Genomic DNA, 23,213 nt, shown 5'->3' with positions numbered 1-23,213 from the left:
GCCATGGGGCAAGAAAGCAATTCACCAAAGGCTTGAAGATGAATTAAAGGTATCATCACTCTGCTTCCCTTTCATTGGACACAGAGATCTGGCAACTCAAGATGTGAAAATGAGTAATGCAGATCCACCTCTGCAGTTCAACAGTAAACAGGAACTAAGGCCAATTCCTGTGTTCTTTTATCTGCCCTTGTTCTGATGTTACTATTAAGGAAACTGACTCTAACATTTACCTGGTCTGGGTTATGCATCAATGGACAATTGTCACACTGATCACCAACTCCATCACCATCTGTATCACTCTGGTCTGTGTTATAGACGTAAGGACAATTATCTCGTTCATTAAAAATGTCTATGAGAGAAAAAACAACATAAGATTGAAGAAACCAGAATGATAAAACATCAAGCACAGATAGTCATAGACTGTAGGAGTCATCAGTAAAGAAGCAAGGCTCTTAAAGGGTTCATAGGTTTTCTGATTGCTACATTATTACTACAACATGAAATACTGAAAAGACTAAAATTAGAAAGAGAAATGATGGTATCAATTCCACTTTTCTTGCTATGATAAAGTCTTCCATATGTATTTTCCTAAGGAATTTAGCTAGAGTGAGGGCCAGTCATGTCTTAAGAATTTAGCCCTTCTACATAGAAAAACAGATAAAGGGTTGGAGTATTTTTCTTTTCAGATAATTTGATTTGGATTTTCTTCCCACACTCTAAGAAATGGCATAGAACACACAACTATATCACGGTTTTGTACAGGAGAAGAGTTTTGTATAGGAACAACTGCATTAATGTTCAGTTGTCTCACCACTAAATAATTTAATTTTACCCAAATATGTGCACCATTTATTGTACAGCATGCCAAATTTTCAAAATAAACAGTTCCTCCTCAGGAAACTTTATTATACAACAAACAATCTCTGTAAAAAATTATAATATGTTGGAAAGAAACAAAATCCAGACATGTTGGCATATCTGTCTGGAAATGATACAAGGACTCTTTCCTTCATTATATGATCTCTGGATATTCGCATAATCTTTCAGCCAATAACATATGATACATTTTTCTTCAAATGCAGAACTACCATGAGTACTACTAAGAACCTAATAATCAGAAGGATGAGAGGATTTCAAAATGTTCAGATGAACTGAAGAAAATACAAAACTAGATTTCTTCAACTTCTAGTACTTGTGGATCTCATAAATTTGAAATGCTGCAGGGATGTGATTTTTTAAAGACATTTAAGTGCTTTTACTGCTCCTTAATTCTGATCAAATCTGGGTCATATAGGCATGTACTGGAAGATGAAATTAACACTTTTAATAATATTTTAAGATATAAAATATGTGTGTTTGGATTACTGTGGGCTTTCCATTATGTTCATAGAAAAGCAGATTAATTTCCTACAGATGTTGTCTTAACTGCATGGATGTTCTGATGTTCTTTTCCCTCCCTAAAAAGGGAAAAAAGTCAACAGAAGTGTTATATTAGACCCTGATTACTTTGGAACACAGATGAAGGAAAGATTTTTTGTTTTGGTTTGGTTTTTTTAAGAGTACACTGATAAAAAGTTGTTGTGCTTTATTCTTCAATACTGTAGTCATTTAGGGATTTTATACAACTATACTACACAAGAGTGATAAATGTCAGTCTTCTCTTTCTTGTCCTGCCTTTTTGAGCTGCTAGACCCAATTTTATTCCACATATAAAACAAGGTAGCCTGTCATACTGAACATAAAGCAAAGTATATTTGTGGAACAGCACTTAATTCTCAAAACTGAAAGCATACCATCGCCATCAATGTCCACAGCACATGAGTCGCCCTCCCCATTATTATCTGTGTCAATCTGCGCAGGGTTGTGCACATAGGGGCAATTATCACAGCGGTCACCAACTTCATCCTTGTCATAATCAAACTGACGAGGGTTGAACAGAAGAGGGCAATTGTCCTAGTAAGAATAAATAGAAGATTTCAGGATACAAATCACAACCCATGTTTGCGTACTATGAAGTGGTATCTCTTCTCATTCACCTCAGACAGAGGCCAAAAATCAAAATATTAATCCATTATTTTTTCAATGGACAAGCTGTACCTACACTGAAGATCTTGGTGGTAGCAGGTTGGCATCTGGAAAGCCTGGCTCACTGTCTGATTTTGTGGTTTTGTACAACGCATGCATGAAAAATGTATTCTGTATCTCACTAGGAGAGATCCATTTTAAATTGGATCTGTACTCAGATACTTTAAGGTAAGTGTATCACTGGTACATGCATTTTTTTCAAAAAATCAGAATGTGTTGCACAATCAGGCCAACTTCAGCTGCATATGACATTTTTTTTTGAAAAAATGAGAATTGTTACTCTAACTTTTTCAATCCACTATCAATATTCTCACTTTTAAACCACATATTTCGATTTTTCGATTTAAACAAAGATTGACGATAATAAAACGTGAACAGTTTCATAAAGAAATGTTAAAATGAAATACTCCTATTGACTGAAAATATTTTTTTCCTCTGAGACCACTGCTTTTAGTGGAATTTGGAAAATTTCATTTCACCTTAGTCCCTAATTTGAAAGTCTGCCAAAACAAGAATTCTTATGTTTCACACATTCCCAAATCACACATGGACTTTTGCACAGGCATGAGGAAGCACTCAGTGTGGAAAGCAAAGAAGAATGAAACCAAACCAAAGCAGTGGGAGTGGAGGCTACATCAGCATCATGGAATCTGAAGGGAGATCATATGGAAAAAATCTCTGTGAACTACTTTTCCTCTGCTAAAACAAAACCCATTTACTGGGAAATTTTTAGCACATTTTAAATTCCTCAGAAATACACTTTATGTACCCAAAGACAAGATATGGAGGCAAGCCAAAATTTTATACTGATCATAAAACAACTTTTGGCTACAATTTTTCAAATATATGTACTAAATCATATTATTTTATCAAATGATTGTTTGAGTTTTTATATATTCCAAATAGAGGCTCCATGAACACAGTTCTAACCCAGCTTTAACTGTCTGAAGCTCTAGAGCATCTAGGCTCCCTCTGAAGGGAACAAGGAGGAGCAGTAAATTCCTAACATGAATTCATTTATCCTAAACATGTTCAGAAAAGGCAGGATGAAGCCCACTCTTGAGATGCCTCTGTCCTTTTGCTGAATGTACAAGGAGAAGAGGTTTAGACTAACTGCCTACCTTTTGGCTCTGCAGGTAAATGAATTTCAGTCTTGTGGGGAGATCTGAAGGAGCAAAGCATGAACCAGGCAAGGTACTTTCCTCCTGTCATTTTCCCTTGATGCTGGCTGTGTGTTTATAGTTATTATTATTCATGATAACTTGTTTTCAAAATACTTCAGATCTAATATTTACCAGCTTTTCAAATACAATGGACATACCATTCTTCCATTGTAAAATAAAAAGTTCAATACCATTTTCCATTAAACTGTTTTCATGCACACAACTGAAGCCAGAACTGATACAGAGAACATAATTCAGCCCCAGGTTCCCTGGGTTGCTTTGCTGTGCACAGTGCTACTCTCCTTTGACACCACACAGCTGTACTCTGCACCAGATATCGTTCAAGGGAGGCAGAGCAAAATAACTCAGCTGAAGCTATGAACAATAAAGCTCTCATCTATTGCAATGTTTTTCCTTAAAACCAGATGTTTAAGTCAACTGTACTGAAAACACAGAAATGTATCTTACTTTGTCATCTTCGACACCATCATTGTCATCATCCTCATCACAGGCATCTCCTTTGCCATCTTTATCAAAGTCTTCTTGGCCAGAGTTAGGCAGAAGAGGGCAGTTATCCTGTCCAAAATAAATCAATACATTATGTCTACATTATGTCAGAATGACTTGCTTGGGCAGAAGGGTAGATATGGTACACCAGAGACTATAAAACAAGAACAATCAGTCACAAATTCTCTTTGAAGTGCCTGTTTCTTTGCTGCCAAAGATAGTAGTTCATTTGCTGCTTTCATATTGTAAAGTAAGTAAAATCCATCTGCAAATCATTCTGTTTCCCAGTTCTCCTTCCATTAAAGGGATGTTTCCAGTAAATTTGTGATGAAACTATCTAGCAGAGAACAAATACACCACACGCACACACGTGCAACCTTACATCAACTTTTTATAGACAACTCATGAACTATGTTTGAATGTTACATATAAAATGACCAGGTTTGGTTGCCAGAAAAATACAGATACAAGCCAGGAGGTGGTCTTCAGAAATAGTTGTTCTTATGGAAAGTTACTGGAATGATGTAGTACATAGCAATGAAGGGGAACAGTGTAAGAAAGGGTATTGAAAAATATGTCTTTATACTGTTCTGCAAAACAGTACCTTTGCACTCCCATGCTCCCTTGGCTTTGAAAATAAAACACATTTCACCAAGTCTGCTACAAAATGAGCATGTTGCAACAGTCAAAGCATAATGAAAGCAACCATCAGCTTGATGCTGAAAAGTGTTATTCACAACTACTTAGGAAAAAAGGAGAGAAAATTTGGTTATGTAATGGCATGTTTATTAACCTTTCTTTACTTACCTTCATACAATGGTATGTTGCATTAGCAGCACAGACCAAGTTATTATTAGGCCAGCCATCCAAATCTGAATCTTCACCACAGATGTGGCCATCACCAGCATAACCTGTTCTGCATTCACATTTGTACATTGGATCACTGAAATGGCCCAGATAGATGCACTCTGCAGACTTATGGCAGCTGTGTGTCTTGTCCTTGCATGGATTCTCGGGTTCACAGACCTGTAACAGAGCGTACTTATTGAAACATTATGATACTCACAGCCAGCTGTGCGTGCTTCAACTTTGTCAAAAACAGGACAGCTAGTTATATTCCTAAAGACAGGAACTTTGTCCTACTTGGGGTTAGTAAGTAGTACTGCTCTGTCAGTTCACAACTCCAGACAATGTGTACAATAAAAATAATTAAAATAAAGCACAGGAAAAATTGGACATTATTCAAAAAACAATTAAAGTGATTAACATTTTCAGAACTCTGCTTTCTTCCAGATGTCAGTAATTCCCAGAAGCTACCTGCAACAGAAAGTAGACTGTAGTCTCCTCTTTCCTTTAGTGTTCTGCCTGTCAGTATGCAAGGACTATCGTATTTTCTTAAATCAAAGAGACCCTAATGAAATCCTAAGTTCCCTTCAAGTAAGTTTTTGTTCCCACTTTCTTACAACTTTGCTTATTTCCATTGACAGTATCTGAGGATCTTACACAGAGGTTTTACGTTTAGACTTCCCATGTTGAGCTAACCACAGATTGATTCAACAGCAAAAAAGAGAAGGCATCCCATGATATCCATTTTAATGTTTTTGTCTTGTCTATCAAGCCATAGTCTTCAATATCACTTCCAATTCCTTCTGTCCTTCAATGCTGGTAAGTGTTGGTTGAATGGAATTTAGGGAGTGAGAACTTCAGACACGTCTCTGATGACACCCACATTAACAGCATTATATCTATGGAGAGAACAATCTTGGTTCTTCAGTTTCTAATCCCTGGATTAGGTATATTCACCTGAAGAAAGGAGTGCAAAGGAGAGGGATGCTTGCTTCCGGCATTTTACGTTCATTTGGTGCAACAGGGCAGATGTCTAGAGAGAATAAAACCCTTAAAAAAAACCAACCCCAAATTCAGCATCTGTTACTTGAACCAAAAATAGCCTGTAAAAGCAGTTATCTGTTTCGGGTTATTTTTGTTTGGTACCCAAGTTTATCACATGGTTTCATTCACAGATATTTTCAGGTGAGAATTACTCAATTTCAAAGCCACCAGATTCTCTTTGACATCACTTACTTGCTTCTCTGTCTTGGCAACTTCCAGCCCTACCCCATAGGGCTGACTTCCTTTATAGCGTGGAGGGCATGGCAAGCAGTGGAAACCCGGATTTGTGTTGACACAGCGATGGACCTGATTCACCTTAAAGCAAACATCTGACACGGCTATACACTGCAGGAAAAGAAAGAGAGAACAAACCAATTAGATGGCTGTTTAATTCCCAAATAATGAAGACTTCACAGTGATTTCTTAATGTTAATAGAAACAAGTCAATACCTCATCAAGATCCTCACAGATGGTACCATTGCCAAGGTAACCTGCTGGGCATGGCCCACATGACCAAGACCCGTCTGGGTAACTGTTGCATTCTGCTCCAGGAAAGCAAGGATTTGACAAACATCCATCTGGCAAAGACACATAAGAGTGTAAATCAAGTTAGGAGCATAAAAGGCATGTAAAACTTCATTTAAGAAATGTGTATTCTTTGTTCATTAGCTTAAACAACATCTGATGCAACAGACTCTTATAAAAATCCTTAGAATTAGGGTTATTAAAGGTATTTAATATCTTATTGATTCAATATGAAAGTATTAGAGATTTCTGCATCCTGTTGACAGCAGATTGAAGTCCTGTTCAAGAAACACAATCTTATTCAGAAGTCAGTATTAAGAATACATATAGAATCCCACTGATCTAAACAGCACCCAAAATAGTTAAATTTATTTTCCTGAAACAGAAGTATAATTAGTAGATTTCCATAGTGTCAATTCATAATTATCCATTAAAGAAATAACAGCAATAATAATTACTCAGAGTGAATAAAGAATGACTAAATACCAACCAATTGGGCAATCCTTCTTATTGCACATATCATGTTGCTTGGTATCTCCCACACATGGCTTTCCTCCGTACTGTGGCTCTGGACTGTTACAGAGGCGAGACCTCTCACGAATTCCTCCTCCACAGGTAACAGTGCAGGCAGACCATGGAGACCAAGGACCCCACTGGCCATTCACTAGAATACGCAGAAGAGAGGAGAAGAGCATCACAGGCAATTTACTGGGGACATTTGGTGCCAATGACAACAATCCTTTCTTCAGATCCTAGACTGGGGACAGTTCCTCACTACACACGCAGGAAGAAAGATGCTGGCAAAGTCTTACACTGAGATAGCAATATTTCAGAAACAAACAAACAAATAAAAAATACCCAACTGCTTTATAGGTATTTTTTGGCCAATAATTTAAAATTACACACTGTGCCCACTGGCATGGTGTATTTCCGTTTAAGCTGCTTGATCAGAACAAGTACTGTGCCTTCAAAGCTCCCTACTAAGCTTTAATTTTGTACAGAAAGCAGGCTGTGACCACAGGATACAAGCATCTGCTGTACCAAACCTGAGCTCTATGGCTTTTTTTTATGGCAACAGTATGCTCAGTAAGGTTGCAGTTATTGTTCTGGTTTTGTAATCCACTCATCAGTTTATCTTCAATAGTATTGCTTGACTCAGTATAAATAACTTATTGCAATGATTCTTCTGCACATTTTATATTGGTAAGACCCAACCCTACTGATCCTGTTGTCATCAACCCTGAATGTTCCTGAAATACAAACGCCTTTGAACCAAACTGTGTTTGTTCTTGGTACTGAAAAAAACCACAACATAAGGGCAATGGTATGTGCCCTTCAATAAATAACTTTTGCGCTAAGTTTGCATGCACAGGTAGATCAAAAAATAGCTTAAATGCTTAGAGCTATTAAAGTACTATTAGTTTAGAAGCTTGACATAAGTTTCAAGTTCATATTCTACAAGCAGAAAAGAAAGGCTGAAGAGAGGAGGGAATGAAGAAAGATATACAAAGGGAAAAAAGTGAGGAAAAACTATAGGAAGGTGAAAGTGAGTGGAATAAAAGGTGTCTAAAAAGGTTAAAAAGTGTAGGTGTAGAGGAAAGAATCATAATAACAATTAAATGTGTTGAATATGTGTATGCATGTACATGTATGCACACTTTCAAAGAAACCTGGATATTGGGAGACTGTATGTCTATTCCTAACACATACAGTGTCAGCTTCCTTTTAGATAGAAAATGTTTATATTTTTGATATGCAGAAATTTACTACTAAGCTATCACATGAAAATTTCTCAAACTTTTAATGTTTAAAGCCAAATCATAACTTGGAAGGCTTACAAAACCTCTGACTGCATCATTGTCTTCATTTTAAAAGCACCCTTGTGTATTGTTTCACCCCTAAGCTACAAATTAGATTTTTCATCATAGAAACTCACTGTAATTTAGATCTGACTGAAGAGAAGGAATTCAGCTGGAGTATTATTGTGTCACCTTGGATTCAAGACCACAGACATACCTGGACATGGAACCTTCTCACACTTCTCCGTTTCACGCCCATTTCCTACGCAGTTTTTCCCACCCATCTGTGGGACAGGGGAATTGCAGAGGCGGATGCGGGTGATATTTCCTACTCCACAGGTGACTGAACAGGAAGACCAGGGAGACCAGTGACTCCAGCCACCATCTTGACGTACTGTCCGAGAAAAGAGCAAAATTCAAGGAAATAGCCCACCTGCAGCAGTAATACAAACTCACAACATCAGGTTAAACACCTGATGAATGTCCTATCTCTTTCCTACCACTGTCACTTACAAAGCCCAGCATGTGAGCTCAGGCACTCAAGTACAGCTTTCTTAAGAATCTCAGTGACCAACACATGGCTAACATGGATGTTAGATATTTTACTTAAAAATAAACTGTCCCAATGAAATGGACACTTGTTTAAAATGCACATTTGGACATCTTGCATCTTCAACAATAGCCATAGTTACTACAGGAGCCTGGACACAGCAACTACCTGCAATATTATTAACTACAGAATGTCAGGAAAACGATAAATATTTGAAAGGGGGAAATGACAAAGAATCTAATGATAGCTACTTTAATTATGCATATATGAGTGCTCAAATACATACTGTCCTGACTCGCAGGCATTTATAGGAAATCCAGCTTGTTTTCACTTAGAGATGTCCAAAGAAGCTTTTAAAAATGGAGAATTTTTATTACTTACTGCGATGGTCACATTTCTTAAAGCTGCACATCCTTGTCTGGATGTGTGGGCCTCTACAAGCACTCCTGGTGACATCACACGACCTTCCTCGCATCTGAGTCCCAGAACCACACGTAACTGAGCATTTTGTCCAGTCTGACCATGGTGACCAGCCTTCCTCACTGTCATCAGCTGCAGAGCAAAAGATAAGAAAAACTGTTGAGCATTTTAAGTCACTCTATTATCCTATTGAGAAGATTTTCACTTTTTTGTTGTTGTTTTTCTATATAACATGTACTTTGTCCTTTAGATCTCTTTTTTTCTAATTTTGCTTTCCCAAGCTGCCACTAAACTTAGGAAATTATGGTTTAATGTAATTAGAGGTTAGCCCAGACAACAATACCGAATCTTGTATGCATTGTATGCATGAAGCACTGATCTTCAAAGGAAGAAGAACATCTTATCTCTAGAATTGACTGAGTCAAAAACTCGAGTTCCAATTGCCTTTGATTTCAAAACATGATTCAGTACAATGAGATGTGGCCTCACCTCTGAATACAACATAAGGGTGAACACGACCAAGAGCACATTGTAAGAATATGCCCTATGCTTTGGATAGGCAAAAAACCCCCTGAGTATATTCCAATGCATTTTTATTTAGAACATCTAAGCAACCATTTTCTCCTGTAACGGACCTCTCTGGTACAGACTGAAATGTACTGGACCCGCACTGAAGTCACTTAATCAGTAAAACTATTTAAACTATTGTCACTCCAAAGTCTAGTTCACAGCCTGCAATGTTGCCTTTAATGTGGAACAGATTGTCAAGGTTTGTAAGCAAAGCATTACACCAAAAGAGGATACATGACAGAGAAAATATAAAACAAAGTAACAGAATAACAGTAACAGAGAGAACACCGCTTGTACTCTTAATAAATATTGCATCAAACTGCATGAATCTTTTGATCTGGAACGTAAACATCCTCCACAAGGAGACAAGAAGACATCCTAACCCATGTTAGCCTGTTTTAACCAGGCAGTATGAAGAAGAAACAATAGTGCACAGTGCTATAGCAAACCAACAAAAATCAGAATGTTCAGCCTTGGAAAACATCACTGGGAGGAGCATGCATTTAAACTTTAGTGTCCAACTTAGGTAGGCCAGTTATCAGCTCATTTCTAAGTAACCAATATAATCACTGTAGAGAGACCAACTCCTCCAGAAAGTAACTTCAGGCAGCCAAACTACTTCATATGATCTTTGTGTATACATAAGTTTTTTATTTGATCTTACCTGCCTTGACCTCTTACTTGTTTTGACCTTTCCAACACACTAGTAGTGATTTTAAATATTGCCAAAGAGTATCTTTCTCTTTGGCTAAATACTCACAGTGAGAGCAGACTGGACAGCATTCACCTTCAACAAAAGATGGATTGGCACAGGAGACTGCTGGGCAGGTGATTTGATGGCACACAATTTTAGAACCCTACAGGCAAAGAAATCAACTTACTGACATGCTCACATACAGAGGCAAATAAAGGTAGGCATCTGTGGAAGTTTCATGTGTAGAAATTCTTTGATTTGTTCTGTCATGGACATGAGGGCTACTTTTTATAAATATCAGTAAGTCTAGGCCAAGCTCTGGGTAAATGCGACCTGACCTGGACAGTTGAGCTGGGTTAAACACACTATCCAATTTTACAGTGAAGAAGAATGTTCCCAAAACCTTACCTGGCAGGTACATTTGGTGCAGCTATCTACAATCCAGCTTTCACTATCTGCAAAGACACGGCCATCCTGCCAGCAAACTGACTGGTTCTTCAGTGTTTTGTTGGGCCCAATCAATTCCCACATAATTTGGTTCTCTTCAGACTAGAAGATGAAGTAAATAAAAAACAAATTGTGTACTTGGTAAACAAACCATTTTACATAAACAAAATTGAGACTCTACTGGATTTAATTCTTCCATTAAAAAAAAAAAAAGTATATTTTTCATATTTATGTACATAAGGAAGATATCTCAGGAACCACAATACTGCATAGCAATTCTTCAGATAATAGTGCAAACACAGTCGCACAATACTAAGGAAAACCTGTTCTTAGCATTTTTTCTTTCTTCTAGTACAGCTCATCTTTAGATGGGAAGATTTTAGTCCTGAGGCACATGACATAGTAATAAACTTCTTTCAGGAAAAATTAATTGATTCAGAATAAGAAAAGAGGCAGACTTCAGTAAAATGTCACCATCATACTTCAACTATGAAAATCCCATACATTTACTTACAGTTTAGGTACCCTGTGTAGCCACTTCCTAATGTATTAATAAAATGATACCAACACTTCAAGAGTACACAGGCAAGTTTGGGTTTGTTAGCTTTTGATTTCCAAACCTGCAGTAACCTTTAGGAGGATTGATTTCCCCCATGTATGAGTGCATGTGTGTGTGCTCTTTTAAACCTAGTCTGTGTAAACAAAGACTTCATTAAAGTGTTATACTCAAAAACTACCTAACTAGTCACATTGAAAATGTAAGTCATCTCTACATTATGCAGATATAATCAGGTACACAAATGTACATACAGAAAACTCTATTAACTGCCTCTGGTATAAAACAAAGAAGGAAAGGGCACTGTACTGCAGACCTCTCTCAGTTCTTCAGACTTACATGCACCTACCACTTTTTGGAGGTTATCAGCCAAGTTGTTCACCACAATGCGCAGGCCGGTGAGCTCTGTGAACATCGTTCCCAGCTCTTCACAGGAGCGGTCACAGAACTCAGCCTTCTTCTCTGGTTTCTCACCCACGTACTCAGTTGTAACAGCAGGGCTCAAGTGAAGGATTTCAGTGCTCTCATTGATGGTGTTCACTTCAGCTGGTAGGCAAGAGAAGAAAAGAGAAGAGCAGCATATACAAAGTTCTTCCACAGATTACAGATTCCTGATGAAATCACAGATTGGCACCCATGGATAGGGTTTAAACACATCTATTTTGGCACAACTTCATGCTAGATTACACCCGTGAGTAAAATAGAGAGGTTACATGTCAGCTGGTTCCAATTACAGGCTTTCCCTTTTCAAAATTAAGAGCCAAGATGCATCTCAGATAGCCCTCACTTTAAAACATTGTTGGCACTGCAAAACTTTAATTTATGAAGGCATAACAAAAGGACATAGTGTCAAAAAAGCAAACTCCTTTTATTCACACAGAGCCATGAAAGGTTTCAGACTTTCTCATGAGCTATCACATTTTCTTGATGTAGAGCAAAAGGCAAGAAAAAGAGCTTCCTTGCAGATGAACATTGTCCCTGTTCTGCCCATAAATTCCATGGTTACTTGGATCAAATTTTGACCATCGTGCCACTTATACCAGACTCTAGGCTGCTCTATGTTGCACTGCCTGGTGTTAAACTCAGAGGAGCTGTTATAATGATAGTTTAATTCTGAAGTGAAACGGAGGAGAAGGTAAGATCAGCATATTTGCTTTGTCACTCTAAACACTCCTCCATGAAGCAGATTGTAATCAAAACAGAACTTGCATGCATTATAAAAGGAGAACTGGACAGGTTGTAGTATCAGTTTAAAAGACTTCCCTGTCTGTAGCAAATTCTTGAAAAATAATGTAACACAAAGCATCAGTAATAATTCATGAAAAAAGAACATAGCTAAATAAAACAGTCTGTGTTCTGTTAGGCATTTAAATCCCCATTTGGTTAATATCTTGTGGATTCCATGAAAACCTTCTCTAATGACTCCATGGTACACTCAAATTTGGTAGCAGCTGTACAGAAATCCAGTGTGCCCTGTCTCTCAGTAAGGACTTGTTTATCAGATTTGGTAATGTTGTAATAATCTAAGCTTACCAAACTGAAAGGAGAAGCAAAGCATATAGCCATTTTAGAAGAAGAAATCAGCACAGGAATGTGTGCTATAAAACATATGCTTCAAAACACCCCAACACCGTTCAGTGTTGACAAGTCACAGAAGGTGGAAACACTTCAAAAACTTTAAGGGTTTGATTTGATGCTTGACTACACAATATAAAGTGTTTTATTTAAATGTACAAGCAGTGAAAATATAAGCAAAGTATTCTTCATTCATTTAGAAGGCTAAAAATAAAAGAACAAAGAAACAACCCAAAAGATTACATTAAGTAAATCCTTCTCAACCATGTTTAAAATGATTGGCTTGATGTGTTTTTAAATTAGCTATGAACTATCTGCCACCAGCCAAGGTCTACAAAAATTGTTCACTGTATTCCAGAGTTGAAGTAATTGTCCAGCTTCACTTACAGGATGGGAGAAAACTGATATACCACATAGCAGATCAGAACTCTCTGTGTCATAACTGTTTACTTCAGCTGCTTTTTTGATTCCCTGGAAAGAATGAATTTTTCCTACCGCATTGAAATACTAGGTTTCTCAGATTCCCCCATAGCACTTCTGAGGTCATTAATTTCACATTTTTCTAGCCAACATGGAGTGTGCCTTGACCGGAACATTCTGAGGACATTAATAAAGCTGCAGTCTCAGCAGGAAACATAAACCAAAACTATGTTAGAAGAACTAAATCCACACTTCCTACTGGTACTTGGCATTGACTAAAAGAAGATGCCTGGGGATCACTGGGAAATCAGTTCTCTGGTGCTGGCTTCCTGCTAATTTCCTAAGGACCACATGATTATCTTTAAAATGAGAAACCAGAAGAGCAGAATGTGCATTCTTTCACGTATGTAAATGTCATTCTGTTGATCTAGCTGAATAAATGATTTTATTGATGTGCCTATTTAGATATGGTTTTGTCATCTCTCTTACCTAGTGCTAAGTCCTGCCTAAAGTATTTGCAGCCACCACACTACTGAGATACTTCCCTACCCTCAACCTAACTGCAATCCCAAGCTACCATTTCACCATACCTCACATTCTCATACTAGGAGTAAAGATACAGTAGGAAAACACAGTCCTGTTTCCAAAAAAAGAGCAGGTTTTTTGTGTCCTCAGAGGCGAGGGCACTTCTCTGGTTACATCTGCCATGTTGTTATGGGACACCAATACATAAATAGGGCACCTTAGTGCCTGTACCTCAGCTCAACGAGTGGGCCATCAAAATAGGAAAATATGTACCTTGTGGTTAGTAATATACCACCCATGGCTTTTCAACTGTGGTAATTAAGCTGGATAGACAGTGCTAGGAAATCAGCCATGCATGTAACAAGCCTCCCAAGTAATTTTGATGGCCTCAAGCCACAGAGTGCTGCTAGCCATATTCTGTTATTGCACAAGTAATTTCCACTTTGTAGTGTTCTCTTGGTGCTACAAAGTAAAAGTAAAGATACTGTGACTTGAACTAAATACTAAATTGAACTGTGAATTGAACGAAATACTAGTTGCTACATACTTCCCAGGTAGGATAAAACAACAAAAACAAACAAAAAATCTGTATATTCTGTATAGTTTATTGGACCTGAAGATATGTGATGTGATGTGATGTGATAAAAAATATATTAAGAAAATATTATCTGTTGGTTATAGCTGCAATAGCTGAAGAGTATAGGAATTCCTCCTAAGGTATGTATCAGCATGCAGAACTCTGCTATCCCTCTAGGCTCCCATTGGTTTCCTCTTCATAGTAGAAGTACAAGCAGAAGCACATTTTTACTTGGTGATATTTCAAAACATTTGGCCACACTATTTGCCACTGTGGTAATCAATCAATGACAATATAAAAGATATGTAGACACTCACTGTCTTTCATTGGTTTTGCTGGTTCAGTCCCCCTACACCCAGGGATCCCATCCCCTTGACTGAGACTTTTTTCCACCTCTGACTGCTGAATGTGTCCTCAAGATTCTACCTCAGCTTCTGGGAATTTTGTTTCCACTGGTAAATGAACCAGCATAGCTGAACTCCATCCTTCTTGACACTAGCCTTCTCTTTTATTCAGTTTACGATTAGACCTAAATACGTATTTTTATTTTCCCACAGCAGTTCTGCTCAACTGTTTTCTTACACTAACAAAGTTGAACACTAGTAATCAGTAGTTCTGAGTAGTTTCTCCATAGTTTCTGAGTACAGAAGACAGCTTGGCTGGGAGAGATAACAACCAACAAATGAGGGCATGTCTTCTTGCCTTTGCCATCTAAGATCACTTTAATTCTAGCCTATGTAGCTCATTTGTAACACATTGTCTCACTTGTGTCTCAGGTCCTGCACCTGGGCACACCTCTGGAACATAGGAAACAATCAATCCTTTATTACGATTTAAAAGCAGACTAGCAAGCTCAGTTAATTTTTTGTGCATATACATATCTACGCACTCCTATACAGATATCTATATAAATTTATAAAAACACATGTATATATCTTATAGAGACTTTTTGTTACAAAATCTCAACATTCTGGCTCCCTTTGAAGAAGTCAAAACCTGCTACTGCTTAATTTCTAGATTTTGCATAAACAAGGCAAAATGATGAGTACAGTTCGATTAACTGATTTTCTCTATGTCATACATTTTAGCAAACTGACAGAAATAATGGAATTTCAGATGGCAGGAGTTTAAAATAAAATCCTGAAGTCCTTACTGCCTTGTGCACACACCACATTCCTCTGACAGACTCAGTTGTCTCTGATTCTTGACTGAGCTCTTGCCAGTTACAAAAACTGGAAAGTAAAATACCCAGCATCTCCCATGAGCTCAAGTATAAAACCTTAGTGCATACTTGACGAATTTTCATAACTCTTTCATGACAAATCCAATATACTCCCTCCCACACATAGAGGGCTTCCCTCCTGGTGATATCAGCATGAAGTGGACTAATAAGAACACATCAGCCTGTCACATACATGCCTTCCATCCCTCTTCATTTTTTTTTCTTGTTTTCTTTAAGTTGTTTTGATTAACAATGCTTTGGGATTAAAACCCAAAGCCTCTTTCAGTCAACAAACTTAGTGCAGAGCAATTCAGTGTCTTTAAGACTTGCAGACTTGTTCGTGGGCCCACTGAGAGTCAGGAGCAAAATTCAGAAGCAACTTTACCAGTCTTGTGCTCAGACAATCATGGACATCTCAGGAATAATGTAGATATTGTCATACATAACACATTTTTCCTTCTATTTATATTAATTTCTTGCTTGATAACTTTTCTCCCAACTTAAAAACAGGCTCAGAGTTATCAACATAAGCAATAAGAACTAAAATAGTAGGCTAGAGAGTAGAAATGATATCTCAAGATAGCTAAAAATATGTTCCTATTACCACAAAAAAACTACAAACCAACTCATTTTCTTTTTTATTTTGAAGGGCGATGTTGCATGGTTTTAAGATAATACGTCAGCATTGACATTTCTAATTTTCAGAGTCAAGTGAATGGTATTAATGAGGTAAAAAAGCCTTACTTGACTGGCTTTTCTGGCATCCTTTCTTACGCAGAACATCCTCTATTGAAGTATCAAAGATTAACTGAATATTTTGCAAAAGACCCTGTAATAAAAATAAAAAGTAATTAAAAACCAGTTAGATCAATTTTGGATTAACTAATAACTGATCTATATCTATCCCATGCTAATGACTGGATTCAGCCATAAATATGTAAAAAATAACCTACATGCATCACACCTGAAAGACACTGAAAAAAATGTGTTTATAGCTTTGCTATATACAGTTTCAATACTCTAAGCAACAAAATTATGTATGTTCTGAAATAAGTAATGATAAAAGTTATTAATCAGCTATTAGCTCAAATCTCTATTTTCATAGTGCATTTTAGATGGTAGTTCTATGAGACATTTGCCATGGGGTCAAAGTCAACTTTTGACGCTCCTGCCCCATCACACTTCCATCGTTAGCCAGTCATTCCCATGCACCACACTTCACTGCCTCCTCAATTCTGCTGACACTGTCCTGAGACAACATTATAAAACCAGACTGGTATCTGTTTCACTTAAAAACAAAAACAAACAAACAAACAAAACAAAACAACAACAACAACAAAACAAAAAAAAATATGAAAACCAGATTATTTCAGTAACCCTCTTAATAGTATAGCTCAATAACCACTTGTATGAGCACAACTGATGGAGAAACTTCATCATGGAGGCAGGAATGAAGAGACTGTGGACAAGGACTTCTGGCTTCCATGACAAAACTTGTCACCCCATGGAACGACACTCCAGCATGTCATGCTCTGGTTAACAACTAGATGGCACAATAGGATGTGACAGAAAGGGCTTTCCAAATTTTTTGAAGCCATTCGTTCAAGCTGGATTTTAGCTGTGAGTGAAAAGAAGCCATCCTTAAAGCACTTGAGCGAGATCACACCACTATATGAGGCAGAAGGTAATTTTTCTTTTATACGAAAACCAGAAAGTTTGTAATTGCTTCATTTTAAAACAAAAGCGAAACAAAAAAGGTTTTCCACAAAAAGAAAAAATCACATTTGCAGGACTGATGATGAAAAATGTTTTCTTTTTTTCTTTTTTCCTTTTTTCTTTTTTTCCTTTTTTTCCTTTCTTTTTTTTTTTTTTTTTTTTTAATTGAAATGAAAGGTCGTTCAAAATGGCAAATCAAGATATTCTGTTAGGGAATGGACCAACACCACATGCTTCAGCTCCATTAAAAATCCTTTTTTTTCTTCATCTTTCAAATAAAATCTAAAAATATTGAAAGGCTCTTACAACTTGAATAGTTATATTTCAACAGCCAAAGAGTTCTTCAAGAAATTTCCAGAGAATTCTACAAATCACCACAAAAAAATCCAAGAGGTGTTGAGAGAACATAACTGTACCTACTGCATCTTCTCAAACTACTTGCAGTTACTTTCTTACCTCACCAGAGGCTTGAGCTTCTCCAGGTTACCTACCCTGAAATGATTCTCCCGAATGGACCCTTTGGCCACGTACATTCTGCTATTCTCTGCTTTCAGTTGCTCATAGAAAGGTTCCTCCAGGATGAAGCTGTCAATAAGGTCACAACCAACATAGAGGTTGTAGTTCTCCCCTGTTATTTGCACGGTGAGGTTCTTCCACTGTGAGTCGGCGAGGTCCACATCTTCCAGGGAAATCACATTCTGGAAGCCATCCACCCAATAGATAAGGTCCAGGGTGTTGGCCCGGCCATTGGAAATTATCTCAAACTGCCTCTCACTGATGCCAGGACCTTCTAAAGCAAGGATAGTGCCTCTAGATTGCCTGTCCTGTCTCAGGGTGGCTGAAAGGATAAAGCCCTCATTCTGCCGTATGAGTCTGACAATCTTTTTCAATTTCTCTGGTTTACATGGAGGTATATGGTCAAACCGAATGAAACGATACGCTGGGGTAGCAGGGTCTGGACCCCGAAACAGTTTTGCTCCAACTGTCTTTCGGTTTATATTACTGATTTGAAGTAAATCAAAGGTAGTCTCCTCTTCCTTGTCACCATCTGAAAAAGTTAACAGTGTGTGACAATGTGTATACAAAAAGTCTTATAAGAAACAACTCTGCACACTATATGTAGTAACTGCAGTTGCATGACAGATGTAAAGATCAGCGGAGTAAACCCAGCACTTTCCTACTTCCACAAAGACAACTCTTCCTATTAGCATGCAAATGAATTGCATTTTCCACCTGTCACTTTCCTTTACATGACAACTCTCTCCTTCTATGTGTGTAGGTATAAATACGTTTAATTCTATAACTAAACATACGGCTATATATTTTATAGCACTATACAATACACACTTGTAGATATATACAGGCTGTATGTCATGTATACGCCTATGCATGGATGTATGTAAAGATGCATTCAATTAATATTTTTAATATACATGAATGGATAAGGAAGTTGAGTCAATTTCTATATTTTGACTAAAGGTAATAAAAATCAAATTATGAGAAGCCATGTGGCCACATGACAACAGGAAGCAAGAGATTTACTTTTTAAAAATTCAGGCCAAGAAGTCAGATGTAAACAAGGGTCTGGCACTGTGCCAATTTACACTCTACTTATATTTGGTCTGTAGAGGTCTATTTCTTTACATCCATGTTTTTAAAGTGTTTACCCTACTCAGTGATTCTGTTTATACTACTTTCACCATACATTTCCACTGCACAGGAAAGTATAATAGCAGTTATTTCTGAGATTATATACATTTTCATCAATAAATTTTAAAGAAAGCAATTTGGGGATATTTATTGGGAAATTGTCATTTAGCAGTAAGATGTATCTACCAAAAATATCCTCCTACTACAGACACTTCTAAAAAATCATATATGATTACTTTGCCCACTGTAGCTCAGGTAAGCCAATACTTTACACCAACTTCTAGCTTTGGGAGTTACTCTATATCTAGTTAAGAAGTGTCAGAACTCACCCTGAGCATTTGAGGAAACCCACAGGGTTATCAAGACAGCAAGCCACAACAGCCCACTCCTCTGCAGCATAACTCCTATGAATAAACCAAAAAGTAGTAAGTATTATGGAAAAATATCTATCAACTACAAATATTTTAATTTACCTCATGAAATGTCATAAACAGAACCCTTATTAGAAGCAACTATACATCTAAAAATAAGAATTTCTCTTTTGTCTGACTCTGGTAATATTTATTCTGGGGGTAATTCTCGATGCCAGAAGTAAAACAGGACATCAAGTGAAGAGGAATTCTGGATGATAAAGCTCCTTTTTATGTAAATGTTCTTAATAATAGGAAAGAAAAGACATATATAAAAAATAGGCTACTATTTTCTCCCCAGTATTTCAGTAGCTGGCATAGGGACCACAAGACTACACAAGATACAGCATATTAGTAGCTACATTTTTACTTTGGAGCACAACGTTCAGCTGAAATTCTTTGTGAGGATAATGGGATCTCACTAGATGCTGCTCCTGAGCTAGTACCCTAGTAGGGTACTTTTCAGTACCTTTTTTCAGCGCCATCATAGAAACTCCTCTCTCTTTCCTGTATATACATATATATATATATAGTTTACCCATTCTTACAATTCTCTTCACCCAACCATAGCTGGACAAAGTGACTTTTAACGTGATTCCATTTTCGCCCTGAAGCACTATGCAGCTATAAGCCACGTAATTGCATCTCCATATGTGTCTGCACTCATAATGAATGGAGCAGACGCATTCACTGGAATGTGCAGACATTCGTTTCTTTGGATACCGCCGCATCACTTTGGCACTGCTAACTCCATACATTTCTGTAAAGACTCGGGGATGCCACCTTTTACTGTCTGTATTTCCTTTCTCTTACAGGGAACATTTTATTATCTGTCACCCCGAGGTATCACCGCTACCGCTAATTAACGGCAAATGCCAGGAGACTCTTGCACCTCTCTAACCCGGCACCTTTCCCGTGGTGCCCTGCTCGCTCGGCTCCGGCACAGCCCCCGCGGGCACGGCTGCAGTAGCTCCCGGCCGGCGCCGCACACTGCCTCCGGTGAGCCTTCCCCGGGGCATCTTTCACCCCGAGAACCCGCGGGGACGGCAGCGTGGGGCGCCCACCCGGCTGCCCATGGTGAGCCTCCGCAGCCTCCCCCGGCCCCGTCGGGCGGCAGCCACCCCATGCAAGGGGCTTCACGGCGGAGCACGGCGATTTCCTGCCTTGCGCCTCACCTGGCATGAGGGGAGCCGACGGCGCGCTGAGGCTCTGCCGGGACGATGCCGGTGGGGAGCGGAGCGCGGTGCCGGGCCGCCGTCGCAAGTCCCTCCACGGCCCCGCGCCCCGCGCCGCTGCTTTTATGGGCTGCGGGACGGGCCCCGCTGTCAATCAGCAGCGCCGGGGCGCGCCCCCGGCTCGCCCCTCCGCGGCGGTGACATAAGCCCCCCGCCGCCCCCTACCCACCGGGAGGCCCCTGCTCGCCTACCTGCGAAGCCATCCCGTGCCCAGGCCCTCCCCTGTACCGCCCCGCGACCGCCACACCGCCCTCCGCGGGCGGTGCGGAAGGCGGGCTGGGCGGCCGGTGCCTCCCCCAGGGAGCGGAGAGGCGCGGAAAGGCGGGGAGAGGCATCCGAACGCGTCTCTTGAAGGGGCGAGCGCGGCCGCCCCGACACGGCAGAGCCCCCGGGAGGCGGCGCCAGCCCCGGCAGCCGGGCTCCGTGCGCGGCCGGCGGCTTCGCGAAACCTCGCCGGCTGAGACCTCGGTGCTCTTGGCGCCACTGGGGCGAAATCCAGCCCTCCCGAGGACTGAGTCCTCTCTTTTTTATCATTTTTGTTTTTAAATTACGGAGCAGCTCAAAGGCGAGGCTTGCCCCAGTCATCCTCGCCTGCTCCTTTTGTCAAGTGCTTACTGGAGGTCGGTCAGCAACTTCCAAGTTGGGCCAAGTGTGCCCAGCACCTCTGTCACAGTATCACAGTATCACAGTATGTTTGGGATTGGAAGGGACCTCAAAAGATCATCTAGTCCAATCCCCCTGCTGGAGCAGGAACGCCTAGGTGAGGTCGCACAGGAAGGTGTCCAGGCGGGCTTTGAATGTCTCCAGGGAAGGAGACTCCACAACCTCCCTGGGTAGCCTGTTCCAGTGCTCTGTTACCCTCACTGAGAAGAAGTTCTTTCTCAAATTTAAGTGGAACCTCTTGTGTTCCAGCTTGTCCCTCCTTTCTCCATAGGAAGCACCATCCTCTTTGATCTCAAGGAAGGTGCAGTGGTCTTGTTTAAGCATACCCCTCTTCACAGAGGGCACCTTGCCTCAGGCTAACGAAAGTGGCGAACAAGAAATCTCGCTCTTGGGCTGCTCCCAGTCTCATTGGCAGGACTGAAAGGTATTTCCACAAGCAAAGACTCCAGTCTCCAACCTTGGACTAGCAGGTCACCATGCTGAGGAGCAGCCAGCAGAGCTGTAGGTACTGTGCTCCATGTGGAGCAGGAGAATCCCTGTGATGGCTCCACAGAACCTGCCTTGACATGCAAAAATGTTTCAGAAGTCAAACAAGAAGACCAACATCCCTGCTGCTGAGGCCCAAATTGAGGTTGCAGAATATCTGTGGAAGGATCATGCAGCTGGTGCAAATGGGCATGGATTTGGCTGAGTTGGCTGCAGAATCGAAGAAATGGAGCACTGTCAAATGTATAGGTAGAGAAACACCACAAATGTGAGCCAAAAAAAAAAACCACCACACACACACAAAAAACCAAAACAAAACAAAACACACCACCAACAACAAAAGACCCACAACAAACAAACAAACAAAACAGCATAGGAAGTCATCAACTTTGCTCATCACAATTTGAAATTCCAGTAGGAAAAGGTGTTGGTATTTCAGAACTTGGAAGAGTTCAAAAGGCTCAATCTGTCACTAGATCAGAAAACGCCAGCACAAGCATTGCTGGCTTTCCTTTTGCCATGGAAGCTCCTTCCAACTTGGCTGGCCTTGGCCTTGCAGATTAGCAGGAGCCCTCTCCCTCCCTTTTTCACAGGGTCCAGAGGATTAAGCCAAGCTAGGAGGGAGAGGGCTTTCTTGTCTTTCTAAGACATTTGTTTTTCAGTTTTGCGAAACCTCAAGAATTTTAAAAAACCAGCTAATTAAGTTCACAAAACCTCAAATTCTACTGAGTTTACTCATTCCCCCCACTATATTAAGACTTAGTCTTTTTATCTATATATGTAGCTGTGTAGCGTGTTTTCCAAAACACTTTTGAACAGCACTGGTACAAGTCTGATCAAGAAGCTGCTCTGGGTTTACAGCTGGAGAAGAGGTGACAGGAAATTGTTTAAGAGACCTAAAAGGTATCTTTGAGATAGTGCGGTTTAATATTGGTGCATTCACTTTTTACAGTGGAAATTCTTAAGTCAGTAAAAGGACAGTGCAAAGTAAAGAGACAAATTTTATCATAATCGCTTTTAACTAGCTGCCTCATGACAAAACTCTTCTTCCTGACTCTGTGGGCGTTGCAGGAATGAACGATTGATAGCATATTGTTTCAAGCTGAGTGATTTATATATAGGATGATGACCTTTGAGAAGACAGATTTGGTTCTGTTCTTTCCACGACTGTGAAAATGCTCACTGCTCACTTTCCCCGGCCACCTTTGAAGAGGTAAACATCCTCTTCTTTCCAAGATTCCTGACTGAGGCTCACAGAAATGAATGTGCTCTCCGCTTTCCCCAGCTAGCCAATGTACACATGCAAACATTGCAATTAAGTTCATGTTTCTCAATCTACCTGCTTTTTTAGTACAAGGAGAAAGTGAGCAATGGTAATTAGAGATAATAAATTCAGATTTAGTAACATTTTAGAACACTAGTGGAATAACAGTAGTTCTCACACTAATGATTTCTGTACTGTTTTCCCTTTCATTGTGTTTTGTTTCAGACTGGCATATCAGGCATGAACACGGGTCTTTCTCATTTC

At 39.5% G+C, this 23,213-nt stretch overlaps 1 protein-coding gene across 2 annotated transcripts in view; it reads right to left on the bottom strand.

The window, feature by feature from the left end:
- THBS2 (thrombospondin 2) overlaps window positions 1-20,758 on the bottom strand; it is a 31,726-nt gene extending 10,968 nt beyond the window's left edge. Inside the window, exons 1-16 of one of the 2 annotated variants that reach the window (XM_065833745.2) lie at window positions 20,728-20,758; window positions 19,221-19,295; window positions 17,733-18,289; window positions 16,270-16,354; window positions 11,556-11,752; window positions 10,612-10,752; window positions 10,270-10,366; window positions 8,901-9,071; window positions 8,187-8,363; window positions 6,661-6,834; window positions 6,096-6,223; window positions 5,838-5,990; window positions 4,563-4,781; window positions 3,717-3,824; window positions 1,794-1,953; window positions 231-349 (exon numbers count right to left, since the gene is read on the bottom strand). In XM_065833745.2, coding sequence (XP_065689817.2) covers window positions 231-349; window positions 1,794-1,953; window positions 3,717-3,824; window positions 4,563-4,781; window positions 5,838-5,990; window positions 6,096-6,223; window positions 6,661-6,834; window positions 8,187-8,363; window positions 8,901-9,071; window positions 10,270-10,366; window positions 10,612-10,752; window positions 11,556-11,752; window positions 16,270-16,354; window positions 17,733-18,289; window positions 19,221-19,290 — 2,556 coding nt within the window. In that variant the 5' untranslated portion in view covers window positions 19,291-19,295; window positions 20,728-20,758. Of the gene's footprint in view, window positions 1-230; window positions 350-1,793; window positions 1,954-3,716; window positions 3,825-4,562; window positions 4,782-5,837; window positions 5,991-6,095; window positions 6,224-6,660; window positions 6,835-8,186; window positions 8,364-8,900; window positions 9,072-10,269; window positions 10,367-10,611; window positions 10,753-11,555; window positions 11,753-16,269; window positions 16,355-17,732; window positions 18,290-19,220; window positions 19,296-20,476; window positions 20,635-20,727 lie in introns of those variants that run through there. The other variant, XM_065833744.2, reaches the window with a different exon arrangement.
- Window positions 20,759-23,213: the final 2,455 nt, after the last annotated feature.

This window comes from Patagioenas fasciata, chromosome 3 (genome assembly GCF_037038585.1).
Source record: "Patagioenas fasciata isolate bPatFas1 chromosome 3, bPatFas1.hap1, whole genome shotgun sequence".
Classification (NCBI taxonomy): domain Eukaryota; kingdom Metazoa; phylum Chordata; class Aves; order Columbiformes; family Columbidae; genus Patagioenas; species Patagioenas fasciata.
Note: the sequence above shows the minus strand (reverse complement) of the source record. Positions and strands in the feature narration are given on the sequence as shown.